We start from the raw sequence: 19,800 nt of genomic DNA on the forward strand, positions 1-19,800 counted from the left end.
GAGCCCAGTGGACTACTACTCCAGCCAGGAGGCCGGGAGCCGCTTCAAGGTGGGTCCCCGGGGGTCCGGGTGGGGCGCAGGGTCCCACAGGGGGACCCGCCGCGTCACCCCGCTGCTCTCTCCTAGGTGGCCCTACCGTACAAGCCCTACTTCTACATCGCCACCCAGAAGGTGAGGAGGGGACCCTGGGGGGGCCGAGGTCCCCAGGGAAGGGGACAGCAGGTCCCTGGGGAGCTCGAGACCTCCCGGGCATCCTGCTTTGGGACGGTCTTCTCCCAAGGCACAGAAGCACGCTGCTCAGCCCCGGGGTCTCCCGGCAGGGCTGCGAGCGAGAAGTGTCCTCCTTCCTTTCCAAGAAGTTCCAAGGGAAGATTGCAAAGCTGGAAACTGTCCCCAAAGAAGACTTGGACCTGGTCTGTATTCCTCTGCCCTCTGTGCTCTTGAGTAGCGGGTTTTTTTTTGGACCTTGCACAGCTCTAGTGAAATAGGAAGGGACTAGTGAGTAGTGAAGGGAAACAGTGCGCTTGACTTCAGTCTCCTAGTGCTGTTTGTGGTGTCTATCAGAAACAGGTTAGTTATGACTACTTGCTTATCGGTAGAGATTACATTCCTCTCCTTGAGCACATCAGCTGTGTCACAGCGCGTTCGAGATGTTTAATTGCAGGAATTAAAGTATGATTGGAGGAGGAGAGGGTACTGGGGGAGGGGGATGCTGCTCATGCTTGACCTGCTCTTCCTCCTCTTCTCTGGGTGAATCCTGCTTGTGGTCCTGCCTGCATGGGCAGCAGGGCTGGCTGAGCCCTTGCTGTGCAGCTCGTGTGCTCTTCCCTGACGTGCCCACCAGAGACTCTTCTTGGTGCTTGACTCTCCCACCCATTGGCACCTCTTTTTTGGCCAATTCTTTCACATGCGTCAGTCTAGTCTGCCTTCCCCACCCTCTCTTATGGTGGCCGTCCCTCAGTACACATCCCCCTGAGCTGGCATTGTCTTGCTGCTTTGCAGCCAAACCACTTGGTGGGCCTCAAGAGGAACTACATCAAACTGTCCTTCAACACAGTGGATGACTTGGTGAAGGTGCGGAAGGAGATCTCTCCTGCTGTGAGGAAAAATAGAGAGCGAGACCAGGCGAGCGATGTCTACACGGCCATGCTATCGAGGTGGGAGCTCTCCTTAGGGTGGCTGGTCGGTCCCTCATGTTAATAATTAAGCTCCCTTGATTATTTCTTAGCTGTTCTCAGAGAAGTGTTGTCCTGCCTGGGGTCTGACCCCAGCTATGCTCCTCTGCCACCCATCTTCCAAGGTGCTTCTTTCAGCTCAGTGCTGCACATCAAGAGGCTCCAGAGCCTCTGGCATATGATGTGCTGTGGTCCTACCTCAACAAATATTTTCTATCTGAATAAAAAGCCAGGCACTTGTTTACAAGATTGGAAACACAGCTGCAGACAGAAAAAAAAATAAGAAACTTTGTTTTTAAAGTCAACCAAAATATACACATGAAAAATTTGCCCCCCTCTTTGGTTTCCTGGCCCTGAAGTCTGATTTCAGCTGAAACTCGAGGAAGAAGAATCAAGTGAGTCGAGCACTCCCTGCTCGCCTGGAAGGCATACTGTCCCTGTTCAAAGCGTTTCCCAGGTTGCCTCATTACGCTTAGTCTCGTTACCATACTTATAAATCCAATGCCATAAGAACTGTTCATTATACAGGCAAGTGTGGGTTTTGCCTGCCTGTACCTCTGAGCAGACACAGCTCACAAACGTGAGAAAAGTTGAATTTAGATGGGAGTGATGGGGCTGCGTGTGCTGTCTGTCCCGGGGATGGCTCTGCGAGCAGAGGTGATTGCATGGTGGGGAAGCATTTCCCGTTCTCTCCTCTCCTGTCACTGACTCCTGCTGCTGGGTGTCACCGGTGCCGCGTGGCTGTCCCTCGCAGCCGAGCCTGTGGAGACGTGCACTCAGGTAAAGTGGCTGCTTCACTCTGCTTCTTGCAGTGCTCTGAGCGGAGGCAGCCTGAGCACGGATGAGGAAGGAGCCTCCAGAAAGATTGCCAACCAGATGGACAACATTGTGGATATGCGGGAGTACGATGTACCCTACCACATTCGCCTCTCTATTGACCTGAAGATCCATGTGGTGAGTAAGGAATAGGGAAGCTGGAAGAGCTTCGCTTTCCTGCTGCTGTACTCCTAAAGTGCAGGCAGGGCGGATATGTTTTCTCTCCAGGACCTTTGCAAAGCTGTCAGTGGCAATGAGTTCATGTGTAAAGCTTAGTCCTGTGCTGCTGGGCCTTCTCCTTAGCTAATGATGTGCAGAAAAGTTAGATGATTGATGCACAGCCACAGCTTGAACCTTTCTTCTGGGCTGCATTTAATTTGCACAGCTGTGTCCCCAGCAGCCAAACAGAAGTGGTGCAAAGAGCTGGCCCTGCAGTAAAGCACTGCCCACCCTCCTCTCTCAACAGGCTCACTGGTACAACGTGCGATACCGGGGCAGCACCTACCCCCCTGAAATCACCCGCCGAGACGACCTCGTGGAGCGACCGGTGAGCATTGGTCAGGCAGGCGTCAGCCTGTCCAGGTGCATGGCTGGTGAGTGATGCTCTGCTGGTGTCACACCATGGTGCGCAGGGGGAAGGCTGTTTCTGGGTTTGGATAGTGATTTTTGGGTTGATAAAGCTGTAAAATGATTACTGAGGAGGATCTGGTTCACTTGCTGGGCTAGCACTGGGCTTAATGGGAACCGTTCTTTAACTTCAAGTCAGCTTTAGAATATTTTCTAATGGATTTGGTTCTGCTCAGGATCCTGTTGTTCTCGCCTTTGATATTGAAACTACCAAACTCCCTTTGAAGTTTCCTGATGCGGAGACAGACCAGATCATGATGATCTCCTACATGATTGATGGGCAGGTAAGGGACAGCAGAGTAGTTTCCTCCATGCTCCAGCAGTGAAGCCGGGGAGCAGGCCAGCATTTCGCCTCCAACCCAGCTCGCTCCAGGCTTGCCTTGCTGCTGGCTGCTTGGTGTATGGCTGTGGAAATGAAATTAAAGTCTGAATGATGTATTTTTAGTTTTGTGGTACCCAGCTCAGGTTGCTGGCCCTTGTCTGAGGGAGCAGTAGTAACCTGGAGAGCACAGGGACAACTCTGCTGTCCCATGTTGTCTCCCCATGGCCTCCTTAGCTGATGGCCAGCGATGGTTCAGCAGATGACTCCCAAACAGTTGTTCCCCCTTGACAGAAGCTCTGGCTTTCAAAAGGAAAATGTCCCATCATTTGGACAGCATTTTTGGGTTGCCTGCAAGCCAAGTTCTCCTAACTGCCTTCTTGTCACCTCCGTAGGGCTACCTGATCACAAACAGGGAGATCGTCTCTGAGGATATTGAAGACTTTGAGTTTACTCCCAAGCCGGAGTATGAGGGTCCGTTTTGTGTCTTTAATGAACCAGATGAAGTAAGTCAGTTCTGCCCAGCAGACTTTTTACCTGGCCAAAGAGAGCTAATGGCTTGGTAGGCTGCCTTGCTGGGGAACGCGGTGTGTCTGGCAGGACTGGTCATGGTAATGTTTCTTGGTAATAAGGGTAAGAGAGGTCAGGTTTGGGCTGGGTGGGGAGAAGATGGGAAGGGTGGAATAAACTGTGTGGTATCCACCACCTCTCCATGGAGGAGATGAATTTACTTTATATATGTATCTTTCCTATTCTTCTGCTTCATCCTAGGCTCATTTAATCCAGAGGTGGTTTGAACATGTCCAGGAGACAAAACCCACTATCATTGTCACGTACAATGGAGATTTCTTTGACTGGTAAGATCAGGAATGAAAACTAAGCTGGCAAGGTGTCACCTGAGCTGTGGGGCAGGGTCAGGTACCAGCCTTGACGTCCTTCCATAGCTGATATAGTGGTGCTGGTGTGTGATCCATGCCAACTGTCTGGCCAGTTTGAGCACCTCACCAAATGCTGTGGTCATTGGCTTGGAAGTATGAGCTTTTGTAGAGTCCCATCCGCTTGGCTGACCTGCTTTTAAACCCTTGTCAATGTGGCGATATTGGTGTATGGATGAGCCCTGTCTTGGGAGAGCAGGGAGAGGGTCAAAAGAGACCTGGAGGGTATTAGGGAGAGGGGTGCAGGCAAGCCTTCAGGAAGCAAGGGGAGGGGGACCACATGCTTCCACCTCCTGCTGCAGGATGCAAGCAAGCAGCTTTGCCTCTAGGGTCGTGCTGCAGTTCTGTCCTGCAGGAAGTTTTTCCTATGGCCAGATATCAGATAAATCGCAAGAAAAATTCTTTAGGTAGTTTGTAACAAAGTGTTTGTGAAACCAGTGTTGGAAATGAAGGGAAATGGCTGTTCTGTTCCTTCTCTTCATGTTGCCTCTTTCCCCAGGCCCTTTGTGGAAGCAAGAGCAGCAGCTCATGGAATTAATATGTATCAGGAAATTGGGTTTCAGAAAGACAGCCAGGGAGAGTACAAAGCATCCCAGTGCATCCACATGGACTGTCTAAGGTACCAACTGCTGCCCCTCTACCGTATAACTGCATCTTTATCACTTGAATTTATATAAAATACCTACAGTTGTATTTGAATACTGTCCTCCTTCTGTCTGTTGGAAGCTTTCATCTGTCGCACCTCCCTAGGCTGGCGTAATAGTCCATTTCTCTGACTGTGCTGCTTCCTCTTGGCACTCTGCATACTGCAGAAGCTGCCAAGCCTTCCCCGTGAAGGACTATCAGGGCCGTCTCTCTCCCTGCAGCCTGTTGGTGGCTGTCCTTGGGTGTTTGAGGTCTGATTTGGGGGAGCAGAGAAAGTGGGATAAGATCAAGCTATTGGAATGGGGAAGGGACTGTATCCTAACTCAACAGCCTCCTGGCACAGCCAGAAGAGGAAAGGACGCATTGTGCATGCATGGGAGAGAGAGCCAAGTTGGGGTTTTTATGTGGGTTTCTTCCACTGGAGCAGCATCTGGACTTTGGACAGTGGCTGGCTGTCCTTGCAGTCCTAGTGGTGTCTCCTCCAGTGGTTAAATGTTTATCTTAAAGCCACTGAGGGAGTTGGAAGGTGGTAGTTCTGAGTAGTGGTGGTGGTATGGATACTGGGGTTTGTCCACATTGGGATTTAAGTGCATTGCTAGAGATGCAGGATATCTAAAGCTGGGCAGCCTCTTACTTCATGGCACTTGGATGCTTGGCTCTTGGCTGTCCTCGTGAGAGGTCCCCTTTGCAGTCAAGGTCCCGTTTGCAAGTCTGAGCCTCTTTTTGAAGGGCAGGGCTGGTTTCTCTGCACAAACTGGTATTTTCCTGATTCTGTCCAGGTGGGTGAAAAGAGACAGTTACCTCCCAGTGGGAAGTCACAACCTGAAAGCAGCAGCTAAAGCAAAACTGGGTTACGATCCAGTGGAGCTGGACCCTGAAGAGATGTGCCGGATGGCTACGGAGGAGCCTCAGGTATTCCCTCCCTGTGCTGTATCTCCTCTGAGCAATTGGAAAACAAGCCTAGAACAGCTGCAATATGATTGAATCTCTAAGTTAAAGTATTACAAAATGGTTTTGCTTAGTGCAATGGGTATTGAGAAATTAACCCAATCTGTCCCCCCAAATTGCCAATGCCTTAGAAGCACTTGAGCTTGTGGGGAGAAAGAACAGATTTCTCTGAAGTGGTTCTAGCACTGGGATTGCACTGTATGTTTTCTGTATTTATTTACATCAATGTGAGGTGGCAGGCACCACCTAAATCAGAAACACCATGAAGAGCCATGACTTGCTGGAGGGACAAGAAATAGACTTAATGCTCCAGGTGTCGTGGGCAAGGGATTCCTGCTGAAGACCTGGAGCAGCCTCCTGATTCCCAAATGGGGTGGCATCTGTGCCATGAGCTCATCCTCCCCATTTCTTCTCATTCAAAGCTGATGTATTGCTGTGTAATTAGAGCTAGAGCAGTATGTCCTCGGAAGCGAGCAGATTATTCTTTACAATCTAGGATATGCAGAAATACACCTTTCCCTTCCTGCTGATATGAGCATGTCCAGCAGGAAGCAATGAAAGATTATTGGCATTGAGCTGCTCTGTCACATGTGATTTGGATTAATTTGCCTCTCACCCTTCCCCAACAGACCCTGGCCACCTATTCAGTGTCCGACGCCGTTGCTACCTACTACATGTATATGAAGTACGTGCATCCTTTCATTTTCGCCTTGTGCACCATCATTCCCATGGAGCCTGATGAGGTGGGTGCACTCCTGAAATGATGATTTCTTTGCTGGGCGAAGAGCCGCATCTCCCATACTGCAGGGATGCTCTGGCCACGGACCTGATTCCCACTGCCCGAGCACTTTCCCATCTGTGTCAGGGAGGGAGGGAGGGTGGATTTGGAGGCTACTTCTTTCTCTCCACAGCCCTGGGGTGTTTTGAGAGTGGTGCCTAAGAACAAGAGACCTGAGGGTTGGCAGTACAGGGCTGGAGCAAGAAAGTATGGCTGATGCTCTACGCTCAGCCAAGTTTACTTGCAGTCATGGTCATGCAGAGCTGGGTCTCCTGATGGCTGTTGTCACCTGTAGGGAGGATGGTTAGGAAGCTGTCTGTGCTAAGCATGTAGGAAATGTTGCTCTTTCCCCACCTGGTTTAGCTTACAAAGGCGTTTGACAGTGGAGTGGTGTCAGGAGGTGATGGCAGCAGAGGTCTGGAGGTCTTTGCGCTGTCCCTAGCCTGCTTTCCTCCCAGCTAACCTGAAGGAGTCAGTGTTGGTTTCTCACTTGTTCCCATCATCCTTGCCATGGGCTGCAGCACTGCCTGCTGCACAGTCACACGTGTGTCACCAGCTGAAGCCGTCCGGCTCACTGGTGTGGCTGTAAGGCCAGTCTGGTCCCACTAGCGCTGGTATAGCACTTCTTGCTGAATCACAGGATGGTTTGGGTTGGAAGGGACCTTCAAAGATCATCTAGTCCAACCCCCCTGCCATGGGCAGGGACACCTTCCCTTAGACCAGGCTGTTCAAAGCCCCATCTAACCTGGCCTGGAACACTTCCAGGGATGGGGCATCCACAGCTTCTCTGGGCAACCTGTTGCCATGTCTCACCACCCTCATGGTGAAGAATTTCTTCCTTATATCTAATCTAAATCTACTCTTTTTGAGTTTAAAACCAGCTTTGATGTCTCTTTGGCAGGTGTTAAGAAAAGGATCTGGGACACTGTGCGAGGCACTGCTGATGGTTCAGGCCTATCACGCCAACATCATCTTCCCCAACAAGCAGGAGCAGGAATTCAACAAACTTACAGAAGACGGACATGTGCTGGACTCAGAGACATATGTGGGAGGCCATGTGGAAGCGCTGGAATCTGGGGTCTTCCGCAGTGACATCCCATGCCGCTTCAAAATGGTAAGGGGCCACGCAGCCAACCCCTGTCCTTGTGCAATGTAGTGGTGAGGAGTAACCCTCCGCTGATGTTAACGTCTCCTGTGAGTCCCTGCTGGCCTTGGGCAGTACCTGTCATACTTCAGAAGACCTTGAGCACCTGAAGGAGCGTGGAGCTGGGCTGGGCTGGGATGGGATGGGAGGAGGCCTCCAACTGGCCATCTGTGCTTCACTAGGAAAGCAAGTGTCATATGTGTCACATACTGGAAGCAAGCCAGACCTTGTTGACAGCAAGGGAGAGTGAAGTGGGGTTTTGGGTTTGGTTTTGAGCCAGTGGTTCTTGGAAGATATGCCTCTGTCCCCTTGGGGTCCTGTCCTCCCTCTGTCCTTCTCCCACCCAAACAAAGCTTCTTCAGAACCCTTCCTGGGCGTCTATCACTTGTTTCTGGTTCACGCTGCTATCTCCATCACCTCCCCCTTGTCCTGCTTCACGCCTGCGTTGTGCTCACAGACTCTTAAGTTTTCAGAGGTGGCTTCATTCTCTGTCATGTGATGCATTGCACTTAGTGTGGCACATTTTGGTGGATATCGTCTAGTGGACGATCATGGGGAGCACGCACTGGGTGTGTAAAAGGATCTGAACTAAGTCTGAATCTTTGGACCCTTGCACCAGCCAGCATGCAACCATGAGAGTTGCGGCACTACCAAACACAAATGCAACCAGCTGCTTGTTAGCTGCGCTTGTCTCTTCCCTTCCTTGCGGTTTTTTTGTTTTTTTTTTTTTTCTTTCCCCTGTGTCAGTGGTCTAGACCCTGCCTGTGCCTCAATATGCTGCCCTATGCTGCAGGGCCATGCTCAGAGCTCCCCAAGTCAGGCAGGGACATGGGCAGCAGGGCAGGAGCTGCCAGCCTGCAGCGAGGGTCGGCTGTCCACGGTCTCAGTGCCGTCCCCACGCCCCTGCAGAATCCTGCTGCGTTCAACTTCCTGGTGCAGCACGTGGAGAAGACGCTGCGGCATGCCATCGAGGAGGAGGAGGGTTTGCCATTGGATCAAGTCACCAACTTCCAGGAGGTATGTTGCCCGTGGCATGGCTGGGCTTGGCAGGGAGGGCTGAGCTGCCAGGCTGGGGCTGCAGCTTCAAGGTGCCTGTTTACGTTCATTTTGCACTCTATGGAGAGAGACGAAGAAGCCCATCTATGGGCACCTACAGAGTAGATGGTGTTAAGGGATGTTATAAGCAGCCGCGATCTCCAGCAGCCCCAGCCAGGACCCCCTGCCCAGCTGCTGGAGCCAAGCCCAGGGACCGGGGGTCTCTGCCCCAGCTGAGGGATGCGGTTCCTGCTTTCCCCTGTGCAGGTTCAACTAGGAGCAACGTTCTGAGAGAGCTGGGAAGGGATTTATTAAGAAGACAGGCCGCTCAGATATCCAAAATACTCATGTTCCTCTTGTTCCCTGCTTCTTACCAGCTACAAAGTGCAGGTCACCCCTCTCCAAAGCCAAGTGTGGAGTTTCTTGGAGGGCATCATCAGTTAGTGACTGGGGACTTCTGGTCTTTGCTGTTGTCTCCATTAACCTGTTTGCACTGAAAAGGTCCTTGATCGAGTAACCTTTACGAGGTAGCTGCTCTCACCTTCCACTTACTCCTACAGGTAAAGCCTACCCTGGAAGTCCAAAACAAAACCTAAAATACCGGTGGTCAAGGAGTCCCTGATGCTGCTCCATTGGTCCTTTAAATCCTTCCCCAGAGTCAGTGGCAGGTGTCCCTGTGCAGGAATAAAGGACCAAATTCAACAAGTATTGGACTTAGTAACTCCTTCCTGCCTGAGTTTCACTTCTTTTTGTCGTGCTACAGGTTTGTGATGAAATCAAGGTCAAACTGAATTCCCTGAAGGATGTTCCGAACAGAATTGAGTGTCCCCTTATCTACCACCTGGATGTGGGGGCCATGTACCCCAACATCATTCTGACTAACAGGTTACAGGTGGGTAACATCAACCTCATCTCTCCTAATTTGTCTTTCAGATGACCTTGGTGGTCCTTCTGATTGGATCCCCTTAACAACAAGGGCTGAACTTTCTGCTCAGGGCAGGGGGATCAGATAAGGCTGGGTGTGACAGCCAGTCAGTCAAGCTGCCATGGATGCCAGGTCTGCAAAGGTTGAGCTACAACTTTAGCTAGGACACTTCCCAAAAAAACAGCTATTGTTTTTTGAGGATTTTGTGTTCTCGAAAGGCTCTGGAAAGGAGAACTGACAGAGTACCATCTCTGATGTTCACACCTATGCGCTTCTGCCACCCAGCGCCTGTTCTGGCATGGGCTGTCGTTTGGAGAGCTGTCCCCTCTAACACCTCTGTGTCTCTTACTTGCGTCCAGCCCTCAGCCATGGTGGATGAGGCCACATGTGCTGCCTGTGACTTTAACAAGCCGGGTGCCAACTGTCAGCGCCGGATGACTTGGCAGTGGAGAGGAGAGTTCAGTAAGTACAGTAAGGACCTTGCAGTCCAGCCCATAGAGATGGAGACAAATTCCTGCTTCTCTCCTGGGAAACTGATGGCTGCCCTCCTCCACAGTGCCTGCCAGCCGCAGTGAGTATCACCGCATCCAGCAGCAGCTGGAGTCAGAGAAGTTCCCTCCCCTCTCCCCCGAGGGAGCACCCCGCGCCTTCCACGAGCTCTCCCGGGAAGAACAGGCCAAGTATGAGAAAAAGCGGCTGGCAGGTAAAAAAAAAAAAAAAAAATCAACGTCACAATCTGGACCAGTGTTTTGCAATCTAGACTATGAGTTGTGCTCATCATTAATTACCTCTCTTATGGCTGTGATGTTAGTTCAGACTGGGTCTGGTCTCACACCATGCTTTGGCAGACCTTCTCCAGGATCCCAGCAGACTGCTGTGTGTTTCCCAAAGAGGGGCCGGGCACTGGTGCCTGTATCAGTGTTTCTCCTTTTGTCTGTTGAGAGCCATGGATTTGAGCTGAAACATGAATGGCTCCATTTTTTGGAAGACTGCTAATTAAAGTCTGTTAATGAATGGGAAATATTATGTTATCCCATCACCTGGAGTGATGCTGTTCAGCAGAAGCATCCAGCTGGCTGGGGGCAGAGCCTGGGTTTGTGGATGGGCCATACCTGTATCATGATGAGTTTTTTCCCCCACCTGTCCCTGCATCTCCACAATGAGGTGCTGCTTCTCTCCGTGCTGGTATCTTCCCTCCCCTCCCTTTGCAGTAGGACCATCTCCCCATTCACCCATGCCTGATGCTTAGATGTCTCCCTGTCCATACTGTGCCCATCCCTCCGTCCGTAGCGGGCACCCATCCCTGAGAAGCTCCCTTTGCTTCTTCCCTTGACTAGATTACTGCCGCAAGGCGTACAAGAAGATCCATGTCACCAAGGTGGAGGAACGAGTCACCACCATCTGCCAGCGAGAGAACTCTTTCTATGTGGACACAGTGCGAGCTTTCAGGGACCGCCGCTATGAGTTCAAGGGGCTGCACAAGGTACCGAACTCAGCTTCTGGTTTAACTTATCTTGCCAAGGCTGGGGACCTCTCCTCTCTCACTGGAAACTCGAGCCCTAAAGGATTGCAGTGTTCAGCCTTTGTATTCGAGAAGGACGTGGTGGAGCTCCTGACAGCTGTGGCTGCTCACTGCCGAATCTTCAACGGCTGCTGCTGCGGCATTTACTGCCTCTGGGGTGCTGTCAGAAACAAAGCTGCATCTCCAGTTTTCGCTAGGTTTAGCGAATCCTCAGCTAGTCTCTGTTCTGCTATGTCTGATCTGGCCAGGTTCAGTCTGGGGCATTCTTCCCACATGGAGAAAAGAGACAAGCTAAGAAGCAAGGTCTAGACCTCGGGTTAAGGAGCGGTTGATCCCAGGAGGATGTTCTAGTTCTCTGCTGGTTGAGGTTTGCTAGAGGACACCAGGGCACGTTATTCTTGGAGTGTGTTGGAAGCAATGATGAGGCCTTGGGACCCTACTTCTGGCAGAGTTAATTAACAAGCCGTTTGCTTTGTGGTTACTCCCAGCTGCCTCTTCTGCCATGAATCACGGAGCTGGCTGAAAGGCTTTTTCTACACAGGTGGTTCTGTTCAGCCAGACATCATCAATTGCTGCAGGCAGCGTATTCAGTTCTTGCCTGCGCACATGTGGTGCAGCACAACTGACACAGGTGGGCAGCACTGCTGGCGCTACTTGAATTCTGATGGTCACCGTCAGAGTTATGGTTGGTGCTGCAGGTCCCTCCTACCGTGTGGCAAAGTGCCTCTGGCCAGCTCCTCCTCTGCTGCAAAAGAAAAAGGAATGTTTAGCTCATGCTACCCATCTTTGGCAAAGATACTGTTCTAGAGTTCTAATGCTATACTGGGACTGAGGGGGAACCAGTTGGATACCACTGGTAGTGATGTGTGGGATTGTCCTGACCCTTCCTCTGGCTTGCAGGTGTGGAAGAAGAAGCTGTCTGCAGCAGTGGAGTCAGGAGATGCCTCTGAAGTGAAGCGCTGCAAGAACATGGAAATCCTGTATGACTCCCTGCAGCTGGCCCACAAGTGCATTCTCAACTCTTTCTATGGCTACGTCATGCGGAAAGGGTGAGTGTCCCCCCGGGCGGTGCTGGGGTTCCCTGGAGAGTACCCTTGGGAATCTGGATTGTCCTAGTGAGGCTGTCACTTGCTTCACCTGCCTCTGAAGCACCAGGATGAAGGTGGGTGCTGCCTGTAACACTCTCCTCTTGCTTCTGCCCACGACTTCTCATCCTGGAGACTCCTGCCAGACATGAAGTGTTGGGCATAAGTGACAGGAATCTTATCTGTTATGGGTTTCCAGCTTTTCTGAAGCATCATAACTAGGACAAGGAGAACAATCTACCAAGGGCCAGTGTTGATATGTTTCTTGCCCTTCTTCCTCTGGAGGTCCTCCTGTCCTTTCCATAGCTGGGTTTGGGAGGGAACACTTCATGCTCTTCACTTTGACTCCTCTGCTCACAGAGCTCGCTGGTACTCCATGGAAATGGCTGGCATCGTCTGCTTCACGGGAGCGAATATCATCACCCAGGCCAGGGAACTGATCGAGCAGATTGGGTGAGTATGTGCTGAGCTGGGGAAGAAAGGTCCATCTACATCTGGGACAGATGTGGAAGCACATTAAACACCTGAGCTTTCAGCAGTTAATGTTGAAGATTCAGATTTCTAACGCTGTTGTGGTTATTCTGTTGTATTATGAGGGTTTGCTTTGCAGAAGGGACTGGAGAGTGGATGCAACAGGCTGCCTCTGCCTTTATGGGGGACACAGCTGATCCTCATCTATCATGCACTCCCCTCCTGACAGTGACCTACCTTTCTTCCTTCCTTCCTTAGGAGACCTCTGGAACTGGATACCGATGGGATTTGGTGTGTCCTCCCCAACAGCTTTCCGGAGAACTTTGTCATCAAGTCAACCAATGCCAAGAAGCCGAAGGTGACAATCTCCTACCCAGGTGCCATGCTGAACATCCTGGTGAAGGTGAGTCTTGCACCCATCCAGGACAGCTCTGCAGTCTGGGAAGAAGGACGTGGAGGACTGACAAGAGAGGAGGGTCTCTCTTCCATCTCTGCTCCCCGTGTAGCGAGCGGGATGTTGGGGCTGATGGCCCTGCTTGCTGCACAGCTGCTCTCTGCCCCGGAGAGCATCTGAGCAGAGGGAGAGGCTCCGATATCCCTGGAGCAGAGAAGGTGGTGTGTAAGAGGCCAGGGTTGGTGCATGCTCACCTGTGCAGGCTGGGAGTCCAGACTAGAGCAAGGTCCAAACCCATCCTCTGCTTGCTCCAGCTTCTGTAAGACAAAAGAATATAATTTTAGGGTCCAAAGCATTTTTTTTCTTCTCAACAGGCAGGTGTCAGATATTTTGATTTTTGAGTCCTAAATTGTGCTGTAGCTTTCAGAAGGGTGCTCAGTGATCCCTTTGGGCAGGGTGTGCCTGAAGGGCATTGCCTGGTGTAACCAGCCTGGCTGTTGAGTGAAGCTGTTCTTCTGGGGCTGTGCCCATAGGAAGGCTTCACGAATGATCAGTACCAGGAACTGCAGGACCCAGCCTCTCTGACCTACATCACACGCTCGGAGAACAGCATCTTTTTTGAAGTGGATGGACCATACCTGGCCATGATCCTCCCAGCTTCCAAGGAGGAGGGCAAGAAGCTGAAGAAAAGGTGAGATTTCAAAGCCTGAAATATTATCACTTCCTTGGGGTAACAGGATGAGGGTCTCTTTCCCTTTGTGCATGTGGGACCTTGCCTCTTGCAGTGTGCTTAATTCACTGGCTTTAAATGGCAAGTTCCTTACACCAGATCATCTCTGAATCCAGCTGTGCGCTTGCCTCCAGTGCCATACTATGGCAACCAATTTTAGAAGATAAGAGCAAAACAACATTTCTCCAACTTGGTGACCAGACGCAATCTCCCTGTTTGGCTCTGAGGTGTGCAGGAGAACTCTGACTTTCCTTCTGAGGACTTCTAATACTGCTTACATTCAACCAAATCTGTTTAAACTCACCAGTTCCTGCCTTCCCATCTCTCAGGAGTTCACAGACCTCCAGTAATGCTTCTCTTACATATGTCCCCTTCCTTCTCCATCTGGAAGAAGGAACAGGTCCTGCCATTACTGTCACATTATAGGATAGTTGTACTCAAACTTCACTGATTTCTGTGCAGCCTCCTAAATAGAAATGTGAGCTAGAGCAGTAGCAACCACTAGCTAGAGGGGTGCCCACAGACCTGGGTCCAGCTCCAAGAAATGCTGTCACTGCCCTCCAGCACCCTCTTTCCTTACAGCTCTATGCTTCTTTGTGCTTAATGCCCCATTAGATGAGCTCCAGCATCCACTGTCTCCTGTCAGTGCCTTTCTGCAAGCAGTGAGTCCTTGCCCCAGGAGTCAAGGTGATGCCAAGCACTGAGAGGACTTTGCTTACAGAACTCTTTTCTTGGGGCCTCTTGGTTTCTTGTAGTTTGGGGATGTTAGCAAGTGCATTATTTCTTGGTCACTCTCCAACCGAAACAGCCTGGAGGTGGCTGGCAGGCACCATCGTTGGTGGAGGAAGAGAAGGCTGTGCCCCCAGGAATGTGCTCAGGTGGGAGAAGGGCTTGCCAATGATGTAGGTTTGAGTATCTCCTCTCTTCTCTTAGCTGATGTTCCCATAAGGTTTTTCTTGAGACATACAAATAATTGGTGGAGCTGTGAAATGCAAAAAAATACAAGAGAAAAGGAGAGAGGGAGGAGTGTTGCTATAGTCATGTCATAGCTACAGTCAGTTTCCTCTGAATCCCTTTGCCAGCATCTGAGCTGGCAAAGTTTCCTCCTTCTCTCTAAACCTCTTCCTAATATCTTCCTCCATGTCACCACTCGGGCTCTCACCTCCTGCCCTTTCCTTGTGTGCAGTTAAGATCATTCTCCCAATCGGTATGGATGAGCTGGGGCACAAGCTGACGTGCTTTTGCAGACCAAGTTGAAACGGTTCCTAGAGCAGCTGTAGATAATTCTGAGATCATCCTAGTGCCAAGCACCGCGGCTTCGTTGAAGATGGCGGCATGGTGGCATGGGGAGAAGCACCCTGGCAGGAGGGACACCAGCAGGATCCTGGAGGACATGTCCCTTGGCACAGGCCAGGTTTTGCCCACACCATGTTTCCTAGGTATGCGGTATTCAACGAGGACGGGTCCCTGGCTGAGCTGAAGGGATTTGAGGTGAAGCGCCGGGGAGAGCTGCAGCTGGTGAAGATATTCCAGTCTTCTGTATTTGAAGCCTTTCTGAAAGGCAGCACCCTGGAGGAGGTCTACGCTTCTGTGGCCAAGGTGGCCGATTACTGGCTGGATGTGCTCTATAGCAAGGTAAGCACAGCTCAGCACGTCTGTGCTCCTGAGGTGGAGCTAGAGAAGAAGTGTCAGAGCTGGTCAGGCACTGTGGGGAGGGTGGACTTCACTTACACAAGGTGGGTGGTCCTCGGTGCCTCTGATGGTCACTTCCATTATATTTCTGCCGCTTTGGTCCAAAAGGGATGTTTTCAGTGTCTTTTAGTGCAAAGGCTCTTCATTCAGCTGTAGCTGTGGGTGAGTGGTGTCCTTCTCCAGTCATCTCCTTCATGGAGCTGGTCTGGTGGCCCTCACCCCCCAAGGATGTTAGTTAAGGGCATTTGCTGAGGCAGAGAATGAGAGCGCCACTTGCCCGCAGAGTGTTTTATGAGGAGCACAGAGACATCGGCTGTACAATAACTGGGGAGAGCAGAGAAAATGCAAGAAACTGGGGGGTGAGAGTGACCAAGAGCCTGGCTTGGTCCTTCCATTTTGCAATGACCTTGTACAACAAGTGCTTGGTGAGCCCAACTAGTTTGTGTGTGCAACGCAAAGCAGTGCTGCCACAGCCCAGCCACAGCATAAACTGATGCAAGCCTCAAACCCACACTCTCTTTTCAATAGGTCACGTTAGCAGCTGCAACAGGGAGCAATTCCCAGGCTCCCTGTAAAAAGCCACACCAATTGGGTGTACGTGCTCCCCATATCTGGCAGTAGTAAGGCTTCATCATTATGTTCTTGCTAGCTTTGGGATTTTTTCCTCCCTTTCAGGCTGCCAACATGCCTGATTCAGAGCTGTTTGAGCTGATCTCAGAGAACCGGTCCATGTCGCGCAAGCTGGAGGACTACGGGGAGCAGAAGTCCACCTCCATCAGCACTGCCAAGCGCCTGGCAGAGTTCCTGGGGGACCAGATGGTGAAGGATGCAGGGCTGAGCTGCCGGTTCATCATTTCCAAGAAACCAGAAGGGTCTCCAGTTACCGAGAGGTAACACCATCTTGAGGGGCCAGGGCTTTTGACAGTGTGGGGGCAACCAAGAGGGTAGGGGCAAGCTGGTGTGGTGTGGCCAAGCAATCACCTGCCTGCTGGCTCAGACTGTGAGCAAGACTAATGGTGGATAACACCGTACAACTGCTGCGCAGTGGCCTTGCAGAGTGGGAGAAGCAGGCTGGGAAAGGGGATCGTGTGCTACCAGGGCCTTGGTCCAGGTGGGTAAAAAGTGCTTCCCTGCCTTCCCCAGGGCCATCCCCCTTGCCATCTTCCAGGCCGAGCCCAGCGTGCGCAAACACTACCTCCGAAAATGGCTGAAGAGCCCGTCATTGCAGGACTTCAACATCCGCGCGGTGAGTGGGGCATCCCTGCGGATGGCCCCGGCTCCAGGATGAGGGCTCGTCCCTTCGGAGGCGTGACCTGGGCAGTGGATACTTGCACTCACAAAGCAGGGTGCTAGGGACAGGGGTCCCAGGGAGATGCTTGATCCTGCATCTAGTGGCCTTCTGCTCAGCTTTCTTCGCTACCCACTGCTCTGCCCTCTTCACAGATCCTGGACTGGGACTACTACATCGAGAGACTGGGCAGCACCATCCAGAAAATCATCACCATTCCTGCAGCCCTCCAGCAGGTATGGGGCACGGGGTGGGGGGCAGTGGGGGGACAGGAGGAGGGCTTTGGTGGGGGAACTCGGTGTAATTTAGAGATGCTCTCCAGGTAAAGAACCCGGTGCCACGGGTCCGGCACCCAGACTGGCTCCACAAGAAACTCCTGGAGAAGAACGATGTGTACAAACAGAAAAAAATCAATGAGCTCTTCACTTCGGAAGGCAAGAGACAGGTAAAGAGGGCGAGGGAAGGGTGCTGGCTGTGCTGGTGGGGCTTTTCTCCTGCAACCCACGTCATCCTGCTGTCCTTGCCTCCTCAGGTCCTCACCAACCAGCCCCGGGAGGGGACGCCCAGCTCACAGATTGGTGACATAGAGGACTTCGGGGCTTCCAAGACCCTTCAGCCACTGGTTCCCATCGCAAATAAGCGGAAGCGAGTCCCTGCGACTGAGGAGAGCCAACAGATGTCCCAGTACCTGGAGCTATCCCAGTCCTGGCGAGAGATCCTAGGTCCACCTCCGCCCCTGGGCACCACCAAGGTAGGTGAAGCAGACTGGGCAGGAGATGCCCTGGGGCTGTGCTCGTCCACCCAAGCAGCTTGGGTGCTGCCAGGAGCGATCTGTGGGTCTCCTGAAACCCTCTGCACACCCATGGCTCAGGGCTACAGGGAGAAATATAACCAGGAGATGGAGCAATGTAACCACTGATGGAGAAAAGGGGTGTCATGGTGGCTTCACAGCTGGGGCAGGACCACGATGTGGGTCTGGGGGATGGCGGACTTGGCTGTATGGCACGGTGTTGGGGGCCTGGGAAGCCTGTGCTGGTTTCTGGCTTGACTCACGTGTGCCGTCACCCCCCTCAGGAAGAGCGGCTGGTCTGGCTGCGCTACCACCAGAAGAAGTGGGAGCTGCAGGCTCGGCAGCGGCGGGAGCAGCAGAAGAGGCGGCGTCTGGAGGATGGTGGGGTGACAGCGGGTGGAGGAGTGGTCCGCAATGCCCTCTCCAAAGGGCTGAGCAGCTACCTGCGCAGGACAGCACGCAGCATCCTGGACTTGCCCTGGCAGATTGTGCAGGTACCGGGGAGGGGGACCTGCCACGGAGGGCAGCCCGGGACGTAAGCCTCGCATCTGTGCTATCTGTGGTCAAATGGTGAAGTTCAGGGACTGCTGACCCCAAGGCTACTCTGGTGTTAACCCTGGGGAGGCCAGGTGGGGCTGCAAAGCCTCAGGCTCGCACACATCCGTATGGAAACGGGAGCCCGCATGGTCCTTGGTGGTGAATCTGGGACGTACATGTGGATCTGCCAATGGGGCAGCTCCAGTTCAGTCCATGGGCAGCATTGTGCAGTAGGACATCAGGGTGACTTGGCTGACATCAAGGGTCAGCTTGAGTTGGTTGGCCAGCCTTAACCAGAGAGTTTTCTCCATGGTGCCCTGGGACAGTAGCAGGACATGGGGACTCCAATGCTGAGAGTGATGACTCTTTAGCCCCCTGCTCTCTTTGTAGCCACTATCTGGCCATATAGAACCACAAAGTGCTCTGCAGCTTAGACATAAGCACTGATAACATGTTGGATCTCCCTGCTAATGCTAACTTTGTACGCCTGTGTCCTGCAGATTGCTGAGACCAGCCAGCCTGGGCTGTTCAGGCTGTGGGCAGTGATCGGGAGTGACCTGCATTGCATTAGGCTGAGCATCCCCCGGGTCTTCTACGTCAACCAGCGCGTCCCGAAGCCGGAGGAGGGAGCAGCCTACAGGAGGGTGAGAACCTGCCCCTTCTGGAAGGGGAAGCAGCCACTTGGGTTGAGATAAGGCACTTCACCTCCACTGCAAGCAGATATTACAAGCATCTGCCTTGCAGGGCCTCACTCTTCCACCCCACGGATGTACCTCATCCAGTCTCCGGTCCCTCTGCTAATCCCAACCTGCCCAGAAAGCAGGTTCTCTGTTATGGGAATTTGTAACATGCATAAGCATAAACCACTGATTTCCTTAGGAGAGAGGAGCACCAGGAGCTGGTCTGGCTCAGACCCCAGCTCCTTGCAGCCCTTAGAAGTGCCCCAGCTCCCGGCAGTGGTGCCACGTGGTGTGACATGTCCTGCTAAGTGTGTCCCTTGTCTCGGCAGGTGAACAGGATCCTGCCCCGCTCAAACTTAGTTTACAACCTGTACGAATACTCTGTCCCCGAAGACATGTACCAAGAGCACATCAATGAAATCAATGCGGACCTCTCTGCTCCGGACATCGAGGGAGTGTATGAGACACAGGTAACTCCTCCAGGTCCTCGTTTTTAAGGATTGCTGCATGGAAACTCATTAGCCTGAGTGCCAGGGGCACAGGGGGATACCTGGTACTGAAAAATTCAACAGCTTGGTGAGACACCAAAAATCAAAGATCCTGCACGGCAGACTACTGGGGAATATACCTGTGTTCATACGGGCAGAGAGACTGAGTATCAGCACATGGTTTAAGGCATGTTGGGGAAAGGGGGTTCAGTTTATTTGAAGCTAGGAAGCTTTGGGGAAAGAAGGCATTTAAGCAGAAAGGGTGATCTTCCTCTGAACCAAACCAGAACCAGCTTGCTGGTGTTTGAACCAGAAACAGTAAGGTGTATCTAGGGTAAAGATGGGGGAAAACCCAACACGTGTGGAGTCGTACAGAGGTCTGGGTGCCCTGTCCTCTAAAATGAGGTTATAAAAGCTTTAGAAAGAAGAATAGGATACAGCTTGAAAGTTTGGGAGGAGCAAGAACAACCTAAACAAAGTTCAGTACAAAGCAATCAAGCCCAAATTAAATTTACCAGAGCTATTAATGCTGAAAGCCTGAAAATGAAGATGGGAAAGTGGGATGCCTCCTTCTAATGAGGACATTGGTTTGTTCAGCAGCTCAAGACCTGGTGACAGGAATTTAATCAAGAAGACATTATAGTGTCAGGACCTGACCTATATGGAAGTGGCAGAGTAGGTTGCACCATTGTAAGAGTGGAGCTGTATGTTAAAGCATAAAGGCAAGTGCTACTAAAATGCAACATAGAATTATTATGGATCAAAAGTCTTTGCCT

The 19,800-nt window shown here is 51.9% G+C and overlaps 1 protein-coding gene across 1 annotated transcript in view; it reads left to right on the forward strand.

Annotated features, from left to right (window-relative positions):
- The window catches only part of POLE (polymerase (DNA directed), epsilon, catalytic subunit), a 29,344-nt gene that overhangs the window by 342 nt on the left and 9,202 nt on the right, over window positions 1-19,800 (forward strand). Inside the window, exons 2-32 of the mRNA XM_010563395.1 lie at window positions 4-49; window positions 127-171; window positions 321-413; window positions 1,003-1,157; window positions 1,988-2,129; window positions 2,458-2,538; window positions 2,795-2,902; window positions 3,333-3,443; window positions 3,709-3,794; window positions 4,372-4,491; window positions 5,297-5,429; window positions 6,095-6,208; window positions 7,145-7,357; window positions 8,297-8,404; window positions 9,186-9,314; window positions 9,707-9,809; window positions 9,904-10,050; window positions 10,685-10,830; window positions 11,770-11,918; window positions 12,315-12,407; window positions 12,684-12,828; window positions 13,353-13,510; window positions 14,989-15,184; window positions 15,917-16,131; window positions 16,385-16,487; window positions 16,685-16,765; window positions 16,852-16,974; window positions 17,062-17,280; window positions 17,604-17,813; window positions 18,357-18,500; window positions 18,866-19,006. Coding sequence (XP_010561697.1) covers window positions 4-49; window positions 127-171; window positions 321-413; window positions 1,003-1,157; window positions 1,988-2,129; window positions 2,458-2,538; window positions 2,795-2,902; window positions 3,333-3,443; window positions 3,709-3,794; window positions 4,372-4,491; window positions 5,297-5,429; window positions 6,095-6,208; window positions 7,145-7,357; window positions 8,297-8,404; window positions 9,186-9,314; window positions 9,707-9,809; window positions 9,904-10,050; window positions 10,685-10,830; window positions 11,770-11,918; window positions 12,315-12,407; window positions 12,684-12,828; window positions 13,353-13,510; window positions 14,989-15,184; window positions 15,917-16,131; window positions 16,385-16,487; window positions 16,685-16,765; window positions 16,852-16,974; window positions 17,062-17,280; window positions 17,604-17,813; window positions 18,357-18,500; window positions 18,866-19,006 — 4,057 coding nt within the window. The remainder of the gene's footprint in view (window positions 1-3; window positions 50-126; window positions 172-320; window positions 414-1,002; window positions 1,158-1,987; window positions 2,130-2,457; window positions 2,539-2,794; window positions 2,903-3,332; window positions 3,444-3,708; window positions 3,795-4,371; window positions 4,492-5,296; window positions 5,430-6,094; window positions 6,209-7,144; window positions 7,358-8,296; window positions 8,405-9,185; window positions 9,315-9,706; window positions 9,810-9,903; window positions 10,051-10,684; window positions 10,831-11,769; window positions 11,919-12,314; window positions 12,408-12,683; window positions 12,829-13,352; window positions 13,511-14,988; window positions 15,185-15,916; window positions 16,132-16,384; window positions 16,488-16,684; window positions 16,766-16,851; window positions 16,975-17,061; window positions 17,281-17,603; window positions 17,814-18,356; window positions 18,501-18,865; window positions 19,007-19,800) is intronic.

Source organism: Haliaeetus leucocephalus, unplaced genomic scaffold (genome assembly GCF_000737465.1).
Source record: "Haliaeetus leucocephalus isolate CR32 unplaced genomic scaffold, Haliaeetus_leucocephalus-4.0 Scaffold165, whole genome shotgun sequence".
Lineage (NCBI taxonomy): Eukaryota > Metazoa > Chordata > Aves > Accipitriformes > Accipitridae > Haliaeetus > Haliaeetus leucocephalus.